Below are 12,284 nucleotides of genomic sequence, written 5' to 3' on the forward strand. Positions count from 1 at the left end.
GCAGCCCAGCCCCGGCCCCACCCCTGGGCGGCAGAGGCTTTCCCCTAACCCTGCGTCTTCCCAGGATCCCCGGCTGCAGGGACCGGATTCCCCAAGCGGAGGCCAGAGCAGCGCGGAGACACGCGCGGTAATTACGCCCCCTGCCGACCGTCGCCCGGGGAGTAGGCCGAGAGCTGGCGGAGGCCGGGAAGGGATTCTCCTGGAATCTGCACCGGGAAGCAGTTACCCCGCGTCAACCAGCAGACCCGTTCTACTCCCCGGAAACAGGGGACTGACCCTTTGGGGCTACTTGTGGCTTTGGGCCCTCATCAGTGTCAGAAAGTCGACTTTGTTGTCACTTAATCTCTCTAAGCCTCAGTTTCCCCATCTGTAGCATGGGAGGTGGTCCTGAGGTACTGGTGGGAACCCATGCCAGCTCCGTGCTGGTGTGTCTCCTGCAGACTGCCCTGGCCTGGAGCTCCTGCAGCAGAAGTTGGCCACCCTCCAGGACACCCATGCCTGGATCCTTCAGGTCCCCTCAGAGCGCCTGGCCATGGACTTCCAGGAGGTAGGTCTCTAGGCTTCCCAGACTCCTCCACGGTGGCCTCTGAAGGCAGACCTGGGTCAGCTCTGGTAGGGGGACAGAACGGGCACCCTCCCCAGCAGCAGGGAGGATCTTCACCCCCACAGCCTGGGGGGTCGGAATACAAGAGGAAGGTGGGGGGAGGGCAGCTGTGTGTGAGCTAGGTTACTGGGTGGGTATGAAAGCTGGTGCGGAGAGGGAAGATGTGAGTAGAGGGGCTTAGGGGTGTCCATGTGAGCAGAAAGTGTGCAGGATTGTGGGGTTGAAAGGAAGGGGGTGGGTTTGGGTGAGAGTTTGGGGGGCCAGGAGGAGGGGACCAAGGGTAGCATTGGAGCCCCTGAGCACCCTCCTCCCTCTGCAGGTCCTGGCCGATCTGAGCTCCAAGACGATAACAGAGTGGGTGGCTTGGGGGATGGGCAGGTGGGCCTCAGGGGCCTGGGGGGCCTGGAGCCAGCCACACTGGCTCGAAGCCTTCCCCGGTTGCTGGCGCAGGCCCTGCAGGCCTTCCGCTTGGCTGCTCAGGCCAAGGCAGAGCCCCAGGGAGCCTGGATGGGCACAAGGCAGAGTCAGGAGCTGGGGGGGAAGGGATACCACCCACTGGGCCCTCAGGTTCCTCCAGCCAGACAGCCATGAGCCATGTCTGGACCCCCAGCCTCTGGTTAGGACCTACTGCTTCCAGGGCCTGGGAGGGTTCAGGGAGCACAATGACAAACTGTCACTGCTGCAGTTACCCAGATGTGTGGGGTCCTGGGCCCTGGGCCTCACATGTCTTCCCAGATGTGTCATCAGGAAATCACAGTTGGTTTAATAAATGTTATTTATGATGTACGGAGACAACGCTGGAGCTTTTGTGGGATGGAAACTGGATGGGGGACATCAGCTCTCTGGGAGTGGGGCCCGTGCAGGGCAGGCCCAGCCTCTAGAAGCAGTTGGCAGAAGTCACAAAGACAGGGGACAGGGCTGCTAAGCCCCCATCTGAGCAGACCTGTCTGCCACCCAAGAAATGGCAGCTGATCTGCTTATCACCACTCCCTGATCTGTGGCTGACCAGCACTGTCCACGGTGTCCATTGCCTCCACCCAGCCCTCACCCCCATGGCTAGCTGTGGAGACTCCTAGCCTGGGATCTTTGCCTCATGTCCTTGGGCTTCTGCCCTGCTAGCCAGTTCCTATCCTCACCCCCTCATCACCTGCCCCGGGTTCTCAGCCCTACAGCAGAGCACAGAGGTATCAGATTGCATTTCCGGCTGCCTTTTTCCTCAGCTCCTCCACCCCCACTCTGCACCTGTCCCCTCTGCCACTCACCCACATTCCCCAGCCCAGTGGACAGGAGGAGCAGATGCAAGACCTACTTGGTGAGACAGGATGGAGGGGCCTGCGTTAACGCTGGGATTGCTCGCCACCCTGGTTGTGAGTGGTAAGATTGGACATCATCCCACCCACCCAGCTCCCCCACAGCACAGGGCCCTCCTGTCCCTCCCCCAGCCTCACGGCCCCCTCCCCACTCCCACTGCCATTTCTCCCTGGAGGACCGACCACCAGGGCCCTGCTTCTGGGCCCCTGCCCAGCACCCGTCCTGTCCCCAACTGTCCTCAGGCTGCTGGGGTCTAAATGAGGAGGAGCGGCTGATCCAGTACCTGTTTAAGGAGAAGAGCTACAACAAGGAGCTCCGGCCCGTGGCTCACAAAGAGGACAGCGTGGAAGTCTCACTGGCCCTCACCCTCTCCAACCTCATTTCTCTGGTGAGTGGCCCCTCCATGGCTTGGCTGGGGACTGGAGGGCAGGGACAGTTTCCTTGAGGCCTGGCTCTCTCCTGGACTGGGATGGCCACGAGGGAAGCTCAAGGCCGAGGGCCGGCCTGTGGCAGCTCCTCTCTCTGTGCCCTGTGCTGCCCCCAGACCCTCAGGCTAATACCCCTCCCTTCCAGCTGTCATTCTGGGATGTCCCCCATATCACACCCGAGACACACTTCAGAAGCCTTGTGTCCTCCCTGCTCCCTGCCTGCCCACCCACTCCCGAGTGTTTGGGGTAGGAGTTTGGTCAGGCCAATTGCCATGGATTCCCCTGGGTGGCAGCCAGGAGGAGATGCCTGGTGAATGTGCGCAGCTGAAAGAATGATGCAGGACCTTGGGGACAGCCCTCCTGTTTTCTTACAGAAAGAAGTCGAGGAGACTCTCACCACTAACGTGTGGATTGAGCACGTAAGAACACCCCACTCAGAGCAGGGCTCGGTGAGGGTGCAGGGCCTAGGCTCCCTGTGCCCACTTCTGCTTGGGAATCCCCAGCCTGCCTCAGACATTTTCCTGCGGGAGACACTGGCTTCTGCCTGCAGAGAAACCCCAGCCAGCTGCCCTTGCCCACCTAGTGCAGCCACCAGCCCAGACAGAGCCTTTGGGCGGATTGGGATTCTTCATCTGTGGGAAATGGTCGCAGTATCCTGATTTTATTAGAAGACACCCTCTGCCACCTGCCAGAAGTTCGTAACATTGACATACGTCTTCTACATCCACAATGGAAATACTGTTCCTTTAGTTGTGTAGTGTGCATCCTACACAGCCCTGCATGACAGACCCGAGTCCCCACTCCATACCCACCTCCCCAAACCTCTTTTGTCACAGCCCTAGATGCTGCCCTGTCTTCCCTCAGGGAAGTTGGGGGGAGCGAAGGGGCCAGGACAATAGCAGAACCCACCTCTGACATTCCTGCCCACCTTCAGGGCTGGACGGACAGCCGGCTGCAGTGGGATGCCAAGGATTTTGGGAACATCAGCGTCCTGCGCCTGCCCCCTGACATGCTGTGGCTCCCAGAGATTGTGCTGGAGAACAAGTTGAGCCGCAGCCCTCGCTGGCCTCCCCTCATCACCTGACCCCCTTCCTTAAATATCCTGAGCCTCCCCCTCCAGCCCCAACCTGCCCTCCCTCCTCTGCTTCCCCCAACCTTGCCATTTGGAAGCTGGCCCCTGCTCACTGTGGCCCTTGTCCCTGTCCCCCAGCAATGACGGCTCCTTCAAGATTTCCTACTCCTGCAACGTGCTGATCTATCCGTCAGGCTATGTGTACTGGCTGCCACCTGCCATCTTCCGCTCTGCCTGTCCCATCTCCGTCACTTACTTCCCCTTTGACTGGCAGAACTGCTCCCTCAAGTTCAGGTGCACCCACTGCTCCAACCACCCCTCGCCCCAGGGCACCCTGTCAGGGGCCACCTTCAGGCAGAGGCTTCTGGTCTGTCCAGATTAGAGCTCCCCTCCCCCTCAATGGCCTCTCTGACCCTGGGGCATTTCTCCAGCCAGTGGCTGAGAACCACCCTCTACCACTGCCCTCCCCAGTTCACTCAAGTACACGGCCAAGGAGATCACCCTGAGACTGAAGCGGGAGGAAGAAGATGGCCGCTCATACCCGGTGGAGTGGATCATCATCGACCCTGAGGGCTTCACAGGTGCTGGGAGCAGCAGCTGGCGGGTGGGCAGATGGGCAGGCCCCCAGGACCTCCCCCACAGACACACATACAGTCACACCGACACCGCTGAGACGCACATCTGTGCACCCACACCTGACACACGCACTCACATGACACTAATCCAGCACGCTGAGAGGAAACGAAGTGCGGCTGGGGGACTGTGTTCCAAAAGCAGAGACAGATGAGCACCGTGCCCCACCCCCGCCTCTGCCCAGGCCAGAAGGCTCTCTGGGTGTGAACAGGTCCCTGGGGATGGATGTGGCTGACAGGTGAGGGGGTGCTTAGTCTTTCTGTCCCTCAGATCTTTTATATATATATAAATTATTGATTTCAGAGAGGAAGGGAGAGGGAGAGAGAAATAGAAACCTCAATGATGATAGAGAATCACTGATTGGCTGCCTCCTGCATGTCCCCTACCGGGGATCAAGTCCGCAACCCAGGCATGTGCCCTTGACCAGAATCAAACCTGGGACCTTTCAGTCCACAGGGCCGATGCTCTATCCATACAGCCAAACTAGTTAGGGCCAGGCTCAGGTCTTTTATGGGGTCACCCCTGTCCATCAGAGGAGACCCACGTCCTGCTGATCCATCACACGGGGGAGGGGGTTCTTACTCTCAGAGCCTTGTTATCCCCAAGACTCTATATTTGAGCCACATATAGCCTTAGCTTTCATGTTTTCCAAAGAGAAAAACAAACAAAAAAACTAATCCCAGAGGAAAATTTCTCCCTTGCTGATGGAAACCTTCATCCCAATCCCCAGGGAAAGACCCACAAACAAAACCTGAGCCCTCCTCTGAATGCCCTCCTCAGGGCCCTGCAGACAGGCCTGGCTGCCCCTGGGGGTGACTCACTCCACCAGCTCCTCATCCTGCCCCGAGGCTCCCCCTTACCTGACTCCAAGGTGTCCGTGTGCTGCCCTCAGAGAATGGGGAGTGGGAGATCGTGCACCGGCCAGCCAGGATCAACATGGACCCCAGTGCCCCGCTGGACAGTCCCAACCACCAGGACATTACCTTCTACCTCATCATTCGCCGAAAGCCACTCTTCTACATCATCAACATCCTGGTGCCCTGCGTGCTCATCTCCTTCATGATCAACCTGGTCTTCTACCTGCCAGCCGACTGTGAGCCTCTCACCTGGGCTCAGTGCTGGCCCAGCTCCCAGGCTGCCTCTTCCCACCCCCAAGGTCACCAGAGCAATGAGCACCTAGCCCAGCCTCTCACTTCCTCTTGGGAGCTCCCTGGGTCACCACTGCCCAAGGTCCAGGCATGAGGGGCTTGTTGCCAGCCAGAGGGGGGGTTCTTTGACCCTGTCCTACATCCTCCAAATGAACAGGGTCCCTCCTGTACCCCCCTTCTCCCTCTCACTTTCCAAGGACCTAGACTGCCTCTCAGCGAGAGCAGGAGTCAGGTCTGTCGTGGTCACCACGTGTGGCTGTGGGCACACAGGAGACCATCAGTGGTTGAGTCAATGGAGGTGGGGGTCATGGGAGCTCTAGAGAACCAGGGTATGGAGATGCGCACCCTCCCCCCCTTACCAGTTCTAGAAGGGCACGTGTCACCTACACTTACTCGGCTCTGGACTATTTACTACGAACAGGCACAGCGAGTCCCAGAGACAAATGCCACCCAGCCCTGCCCCTGTTTGAGACAGGGTGAGCGGTGCATTGCACGTAGAAAAAGGGTGCTGGGGCAGGGCCCTGGACCCGTGGCCACAGTGGCCACCACATGGTTTGCTCAGGGCCTGGCTAGGAGTTGGGGTGTTACTCTGGTACTGTCTGTGCAGGAGGGACACAGATCTGTGATTTAGGAGGGCTGAGTGGCAGGGCATTGGCCAATGGTGACAGCTGGTGTTTGAGGTCTTACCCCGTTCCAGGAGGAGTGACCAGCGTTTAATATACTCTCCCACTTGGTCCTCTCAACATCTAACAGTTGAGAAAACTGAGGCACGGAGAGGTTAGGCTACAAACCCAGGGTCACCCAGCCAGTAAGTGTCAGAGCTGGGAATTGAATCCAGTCACTTTAGCTCCAAAGCCTATTATGCTAATTAGGCCACCATGGTATTGTGAACCATGGTGCGAGGTCCACAGTGGGATCCTCTGGGACCAGCGGTCACGGCTAAGTCCGGGCTCCCTCAGGTGGAGAGAAGACGTCAATGGCAATCTCAGTGTTGCTGGCACAGTCTGTCTTCCTGCTGCTCATCTCCAAGCGGTTGCCGGCCACATCCATAGCCATCCCCCTCATCGGCAAGTATGTAACCCCCTTCCTCCCACCACACCCAGCCTCGCCTCACCCCGCCACGCCATACCATGCCCCATACCACCCTGACATGCCATGCCATGTCCTGGATGCTCCAGGCTGAGTGTGTGCCCACAGGTTCCTGCTCTTTGGCATGATACTGGTGGCCATGGTCGTGGTGATCTGTGTCATCGTGCTCAACATCCACTTCCGCACGCCCAGCACCCACGTGCTGTCCGAGGGGGTCAAGAAGGTGAGGGCTGCCAATAGCCCACCGGTCCCCCTACAGGTGTCTGGGCAGAAACACTGAGCTATTTCATGCGGGAGAGTGCTCCCTGCAGTACAAACGCACCACCTGCTGCTACGCACGCCACCCGGCGTGGACGACTCTCCCAGGTGTACTGTTACCTGTAGGAAGCCAGGCACAAAAGAGCACAGACTGCACAATTTATTTTGCATGAAGTTCAAGGGCAGGCAAAACCAAATGCTAGAGGTAGAAGTCAGGATGGTGGCCCCCTCTGGGGGTGAGAAGGAATTGATGTGGGGAGGCAGAGGGAACCTGTTGGGGATGGTGTTTGATGGCTTATCCGGGTGGTGTTTGACACAATTGAGTGCATCTGTAAAATTCCACCTGGTACGTCGTGGCAGTCAGGAATGGAGTCACGGGTGTTTGGATGTGTGAAGGTAACCCGTGTTGGTTAAATGGCCTTCCCGTGTCCCCCTGATCTGCCACAGCTTTTCCTAGAGACCCTGCCCAAGTTCCTACACATGTCCGTCCCAGAGGAGGACAGCCCCGGCCCTGGGGCCCTGGTCCGGAGGAGCAGCTCCCTGGGTTACATCTCCAAGGCCGAGGAGTACTTCTCGCTCAAGTCCCGAAGTGACCTCATGTTCGAGAAGCAGTCAGAGCGGCACGGGCTGGCCCGGCGCCTCACCACAGCACGTGGGTCCCGGTGGCTTGGGGTTTGGCCCCACCATGGGAGGTGGGGGAGTGGGGGGCAGGCCTCATGCCTGCCTCGGATCTGTCTCCTCAGGCCAGCCCCCTGCAGGCTCTGAGCAGGCCCAGCATGACCTCTTCAGTGAGCTGAAGCCAGCTGTGGAGGGGACCAACTTCATCGTCAACCATATGAGGGATCAGAACAACTACAATGAGGTGAGTGGCCGCAGGGCTGCATGCGCAGGTGTTCACGTTGGGTGCTGGTCAAGGGCAACCTATCTCAAGGGACCACAGTTCCCCTCAGAGACACATGCCAACTTAGATGAAGGAGTTGACAATGGATGCAAAATCCAGGCCCCCCAGAGACGGGAGGCCCCTGCCTAGAACCCCATCACAGCTCCCTGGGCCAGGCACACACTCAGGTGTACACACAGGCACATGCCTTCACATTCTGGACATCCCTCAGGGTCCCTTCTTTCTCCCAGCTGCCAATCATTTTCTCTCCCTGCTCAATTCCAAGCCTGATACTACAGACACCGCCAGACATTTAAAAGGCAGCCTTCTATGGTTGTTCCATAGAACACAACTTCCTAAAATTTTCTCTTGAGAGAAGGGTGCCGCGTTCCAGTTCCCATGGGGGCTACCAGCAGCACTGAGTGGCTGAGATGAAGACTGTGGCCCCACTCTTAAGTCTCCTGGACTGACAGACAGAATGACCAACCTGCCTGTGGCCAGAGTAGGCCCTGGGCTTTGGGGACATGCAGAAGGCCTCCCTCTGCGGTGAGCCCGAGGTGGCTCCCACTGACACCCGTCTGTCACTGGGCCCCAGCTTGGGGCATGGGCCTGTGGCCTGCGGGCCCTCCTCATCCTACTGTCTCTGCCCCCCTCCCTGTCCCCAGGAGAAGGACTGCTGGAACCGGATAGCCCGCACAGTAGACCAACTCTGCCTGTTTGTGGTGACGCCCATCATGGTGGTGGGCACGGCCTGGATCTTCCTGCAGGGGGCCTACAACCAGCCCCCACCCCAGCCTTTCCCCGGGGACCCCTTCTCCTACCTGGAGCAAGACAAGCGTTTCATCTAAAGGGCTTCCCTGCCTGGGTTGGCCCAGCTCCCCGGGCAGCTTCGGTGGGGCTTTGTGCCTGAAAGGGATGGGCCTTCAAGGGTGGCAGTAGCTGTGTGGACAGGGGTGCCTGAGAAAGGACAGGCTCCTCTGAGGGGGGCGACTCCTGGCCCTGAGACTTGAGCCCAGTTGGTTCTGCACGGCTGAGGTGGAGATGAGCTGTGCCTCCTGAGACAAGGAAAGACGAAGCCCCACTCCTCAATAAAGACAGGAGCCACCGAGAAGGTCTGAGAGTGGACACTGGCTGGTGGGCGGGTCAGGATGACTTTTGGGGAGATAGGGGCCTGACTCAAGGGCCAGGGAAAATGTCATTCAGGCTGGCCTTTTGGGACCCTTCTGTGAGAAAGACAGTGGCCTCTTCTTGCCTCCCCTTCCTCTAGGTGGGGGTACAGCAGGTGGGCTCCTGTGCCCTCACTTCCTGGTTCCTACAGCTGTCAACCCCTCAGCCTTGGCTTCTGCGGCCCCCCAGAGCCTCCTTTTCCAGACCCCTTAGGGAAGGAGGTTTGGGGCAGAGGTGGGAGCACCAATGTTTCAGAATGTCCTTCCCAGCTTTTTCTGCTTTGGCCACTCTGTCTGGGTCCCTGTGGGGAGCTGAGGACTTGGGTAGGAGAATTGGGCCCAGTAGCTACAGAGGCCAGAGGTCAGCCTATCAACCTCAGCTCACATGGGCTACCCTAGGGCCCCAGACTTCAGCCCTCCCCCCGAGTATCCCCTTATGGTCACCTATTCCTCTCCTCCAAAGTAGGGTTGCCTGGCAAAACTAAAAAATTATTCATATTTATCTGAAATTCAAATTTAACTGTGCATTTTATATATTTACTAGAGGCCCGGTACACGAAATTCGTGCATGGGGCAGAGGGTGTCTCTCAGCCCGGCCTGCACCCTCTCCAATCTGGAACATTCCCCCTCACAATTCGGGACTGCTGGCTCCTAACTGTTCGCCTGCCTTCCTGCCCGCTCACCCCTAACCGCTCGCCTGCCTGCTTGATCACCCCTAATCACTCGCTTGCCTGCCTCCTCGCCCTTGCCCACCTGCCTGCCTCATAGCCTGATCACCCCTAACCACTCCCCTTCCAGCCTGATCGACACCTACCTGCTCCCCTGCCGGCCCGATTGCCCTCCCCTGTTCGCCTGGTTGCCCCCAACTGCCCTCCCCTGCCAGCCTGTTCGCCCCCAACTGCCCTCCCCTGCCAGCCTGGTCACCCCCAACTGCCCTCCCCTGCTGGCCATCTTGTGGTGGCCATCTTGTGATGACATGAGGGTGTCGTGTGAGGGCACGAGGACCACCTAGGCTTTTATTAGTATAGATTTGCTAAATCTGGCAACTTTACCCCAAAGGGGACTTCCATCAATCTAATCCTAAGGGCCAAAGGCTGAAACTGGAAGAGCTGGAGGAGGTTCTGTGAGGTACCCCACCTCCAGGACGGCCCCAGTGATCCCCACCTCCTGTCCTCATACCCTCTTGTAGCGCCATACCAGGATTGGTCCGGGTGACCAATAGAATGAGGCAGGAATGATGGCATGTCACTTCCGGGGTTAGGTTATAGAAGACATCAAAGTGCCCCCACCTTGCCCTGCTCTTGTCCCGCTCCTTCACTCTCACGTGGGGAAACCAGGAGGCATGATGAGCACCCTGTGGAGAGGCACACGGCAAGGAACTGAGGCCTCCTGGCAACGGCCGGCCACTGGGTGAACTTGGAAGCGGGTCCTCCAGCCCCAGTAGGGCCTTGGACAAGATCACATGCCCCACGACAACCCCTGAGCCAGAGCCACCCAGCGGAGGTGCTCCTGGTTCCTGGCCCCCAGAAGCTGTGGGAGACAATAAAAGTTTGTTGCTTTAAGAGACAAAGCTTTGTGTAGTTTGGAGCTGTGGGACCTTAAATGAGCTACTCCTTGTGTCTCAGCTTTAGTTTTCTCATCTGCAAAATACGCATAAAATAAGACCCGTTCACGGGATGCTGTGAAAATGAGAATTGCTACATGTGTCCCACAAAGTAAGAGGTGGTTGTTTATCTCGTTTCTCACTGGGGGGCCTCAGTCACTGAGGATGGACCCCTCTTGTGAGGTCTCCTACATCCAAGCCTGGTGTGGTGACAGAACTGGAGTAGGTACAGATGGCCCTATTATTCACTTCCTGAGGCACAGGCTTCAGGTCCTCACAGCTCACCCCATTTCCCTCAGGAGGTGTCTATAGCCTCGTGAGCTCAGCTGTACAGAAGGTGACATGTTTAGTTTTTCAATGGAATTGAGGGAAAATACCAAAACTGACCCTACTTCTGCCTTCCAATATAAATCATCTACAAATTCAAGGTACACATTTTTAATTCCCTTTGAATAGGGAAACTAGCTTGGACTTACACCTGTCAATGAGCAGGAAATCAGTCCCTGGAATAGTCCACCACTTCGGTCCACCAACTCCCAGAGGGTCCCTATTTCAAACACAGAGAAGAAAGGGGCCTGCATTAGATTCCTCGGCCAGTCGTTGCTTTTCTCTGCCACACGGTGGTGCTGTTGGCAGCGGGTCTTACACATCCCAATCAACAGGTGAATCAGGGGTGTCAGGCCTAGCTCAGGTAGCTGCGAGCCTTCCAGAAAAGACAACTCCAAATGCCACACCCAATCCAAACTGCCTGTTGTACAGGTTCCCAGAGCCACAGAGAGTCCCCCAACAGCACCCACTCCCCCAGCACTCCAGCTCCAGGTGCTGTCAAGACTGGTCCACTCTCTGGGTGGCAGGGAACTCTATCATCTTCCCCCCATAGGAAGTCACACCCACAGGGGCCAGCTGTCCATGAAGCCAGGGCTGTCCCTACACATCTGCCCAGGCCAGCTGGGCTACCCGCCCTCTTTCAAAGGGTGATGACTCCAATAGGAATACACCAAACTGCAAGGAACAGAAAACCCCAAGAGTCATGGCTTAAAGAAGTAAGGTTTCCTCTTTCTCTCATAATAAGAATCGCAGGGCCGTGGTTGCATCATTGCTTCAGCTGTCCCACAAAGCTAGCAGGGACCCAGGTTTGCTGCCCCAGGTTGCAAGCTGACTGCCACAGCTCCGCACTGCCCATCTGTGTTCAAGGCAGGAAAGGGGCCAGCCATTTCCGACCCCTTTTATCAGGAAGCAAAAGCTTCCCTGAAGCCCCTCAGCCAACTTCTGCAGACATACCATTAGTTATCACATGGCCACTCTTAGCTACAAAGGAGCCTGGGAAATGAACATTTCACTTTTCAGGCCTCTAGAGTAGAAGGTGGTGATGGAGTAGTTGTTAGACAATAAATGACGCCTACAGAAGATTTTCTCTTGATGGTTCCCAGACCTTCCCTTTAACCCCTCCAGGACAGAAACTGCCACTCCTCAAAGGCAATGTACCCTCCTGAGAACCAAGGAGACTTCTCAGCCACTCTCGCAGAGAGGAGAAAACGGGAGTTTAAAACTTCATACATAGGGAGGTGGCATAATTCAAAGCAGAGGGAACCCCGTCTCCATCTTCTCCCTTTCCCCTCCCTCCCAAACACTGTGGGGATGGAAGAAGGCAAAGTGAAAAATGCTGAAGCATCACTTGAACCACTTGTGCCTGGACCTATGCCTGGGAGGGTGGTGTCGGGAAAGGGAGAGAGATAGGTGGCCAGCTGTCCATGAAGCCAGGCCATGAGCAGAAGCCATGAATGATCTTTGGCAAAGTGTGGTTTTAGAGGGAAGAGCTACCGTATTTGCCGGCGTATAAGACGATTTTTTGGCCCTGAAAAATATGCCTCCAAGTGGGGGGTCGTCTTATACGCCAGGTACACTTCAGATACACTGCCCATAGTGCTTGCCCCGTGCCATAGTGGCCTTCCGATGCCCGCCCACTTCATTCCACATACCGTTCAGGCATCAGCAACGCTGCTGGGTGTATGCTCGGCTGTTATGCGATTTTGCTGTTATGCGATTTTACCACACTCGCAAAATCGCACACAGCCGACCATAACCCCAGCAT

General features: G+C 57.2%; 2 protein-coding genes across 2 annotated transcripts in view; both read left to right on the top strand.

Annotated features, from left to right (window-relative positions):
• Window positions 1-1,390, top strand: part of PRSS56 (protease, serine 56) — a 7,062-nt gene extending 5,672 nt beyond the window's left edge. The window contains 4 exon segments of the mRNA XM_015561804.1: window positions 52-127; window positions 441-547; window positions 924-978; window positions 981-1,390. Of these exon segments, the coding sequence (XP_015417290.1) occupies window positions 52-127; window positions 441-547; window positions 924-978; window positions 981-1,195 (453 nt within the window). The 3' untranslated portion in view covers window positions 1,196-1,390.
• A 97-nt stretch (window positions 1,391-1,487) lies between these two features.
• CHRND (cholinergic receptor nicotinic delta subunit) lies at window positions 1,488-9,131 on the top strand. The gene is made up of 12 exons (XM_006760661.2): window positions 1,488-1,978; window positions 2,158-2,303; window positions 2,718-2,762; window positions 3,278-3,387; window positions 3,554-3,709; window positions 3,887-3,996; window positions 4,941-5,141; window positions 6,156-6,267; window positions 6,394-6,508; window positions 6,991-7,195; window positions 7,287-7,405; window positions 8,089-9,131. The coding sequence occupies exons 1-12, from the start codon at window positions 1,927-1,929 to the stop codon at window positions 8,269-8,271; spliced, it is 1,554 nt and encodes a 517-aa protein (XP_006760724.1). The 5' UTR covers window positions 1,488-1,926; the 3' UTR covers window positions 8,272-9,131.
• The last annotated feature ends 3,153 nt before the right edge of the window (window positions 9,132-12,284 follow it).

The sequence above is a fragment of the Myotis davidii genome, unplaced genomic scaffold (assembly GCF_000327345.1).
Source record: "Myotis davidii unplaced genomic scaffold, ASM32734v1 scaffold370, whole genome shotgun sequence".
NCBI classification, from domain to species: domain Eukaryota; kingdom Metazoa; phylum Chordata; class Mammalia; order Chiroptera; family Vespertilionidae; genus Myotis; species Myotis davidii.

What these genes read in the sequence shown, in the direction of transcription:
- CHRND (XM_006760661.2), top strand. Translation starts at nt 1,927, where the DNA reads ATGGAGGGGCCTGCGTTAACGCTGGGATTGCTCGCCACCCTGGTTGTG. An exon ending in CTTCTACCTGCCAGCCGACT is followed by an intron (nt 5,142 to 6,155) that starts GTGAGCCTCTCA and finishes GGGCTCCCTCAG; the next exon opens with GTGGAGAGAAGACGTCAATG. An exon ending in ATCAGAACAACTACAATGAG is followed by an intron (nt 7,406 to 8,088) that starts GTGAGTGGCCGC and finishes CCCTGTCCCCAG; the next exon opens with GAGAAGGACTGCTGGAACCG.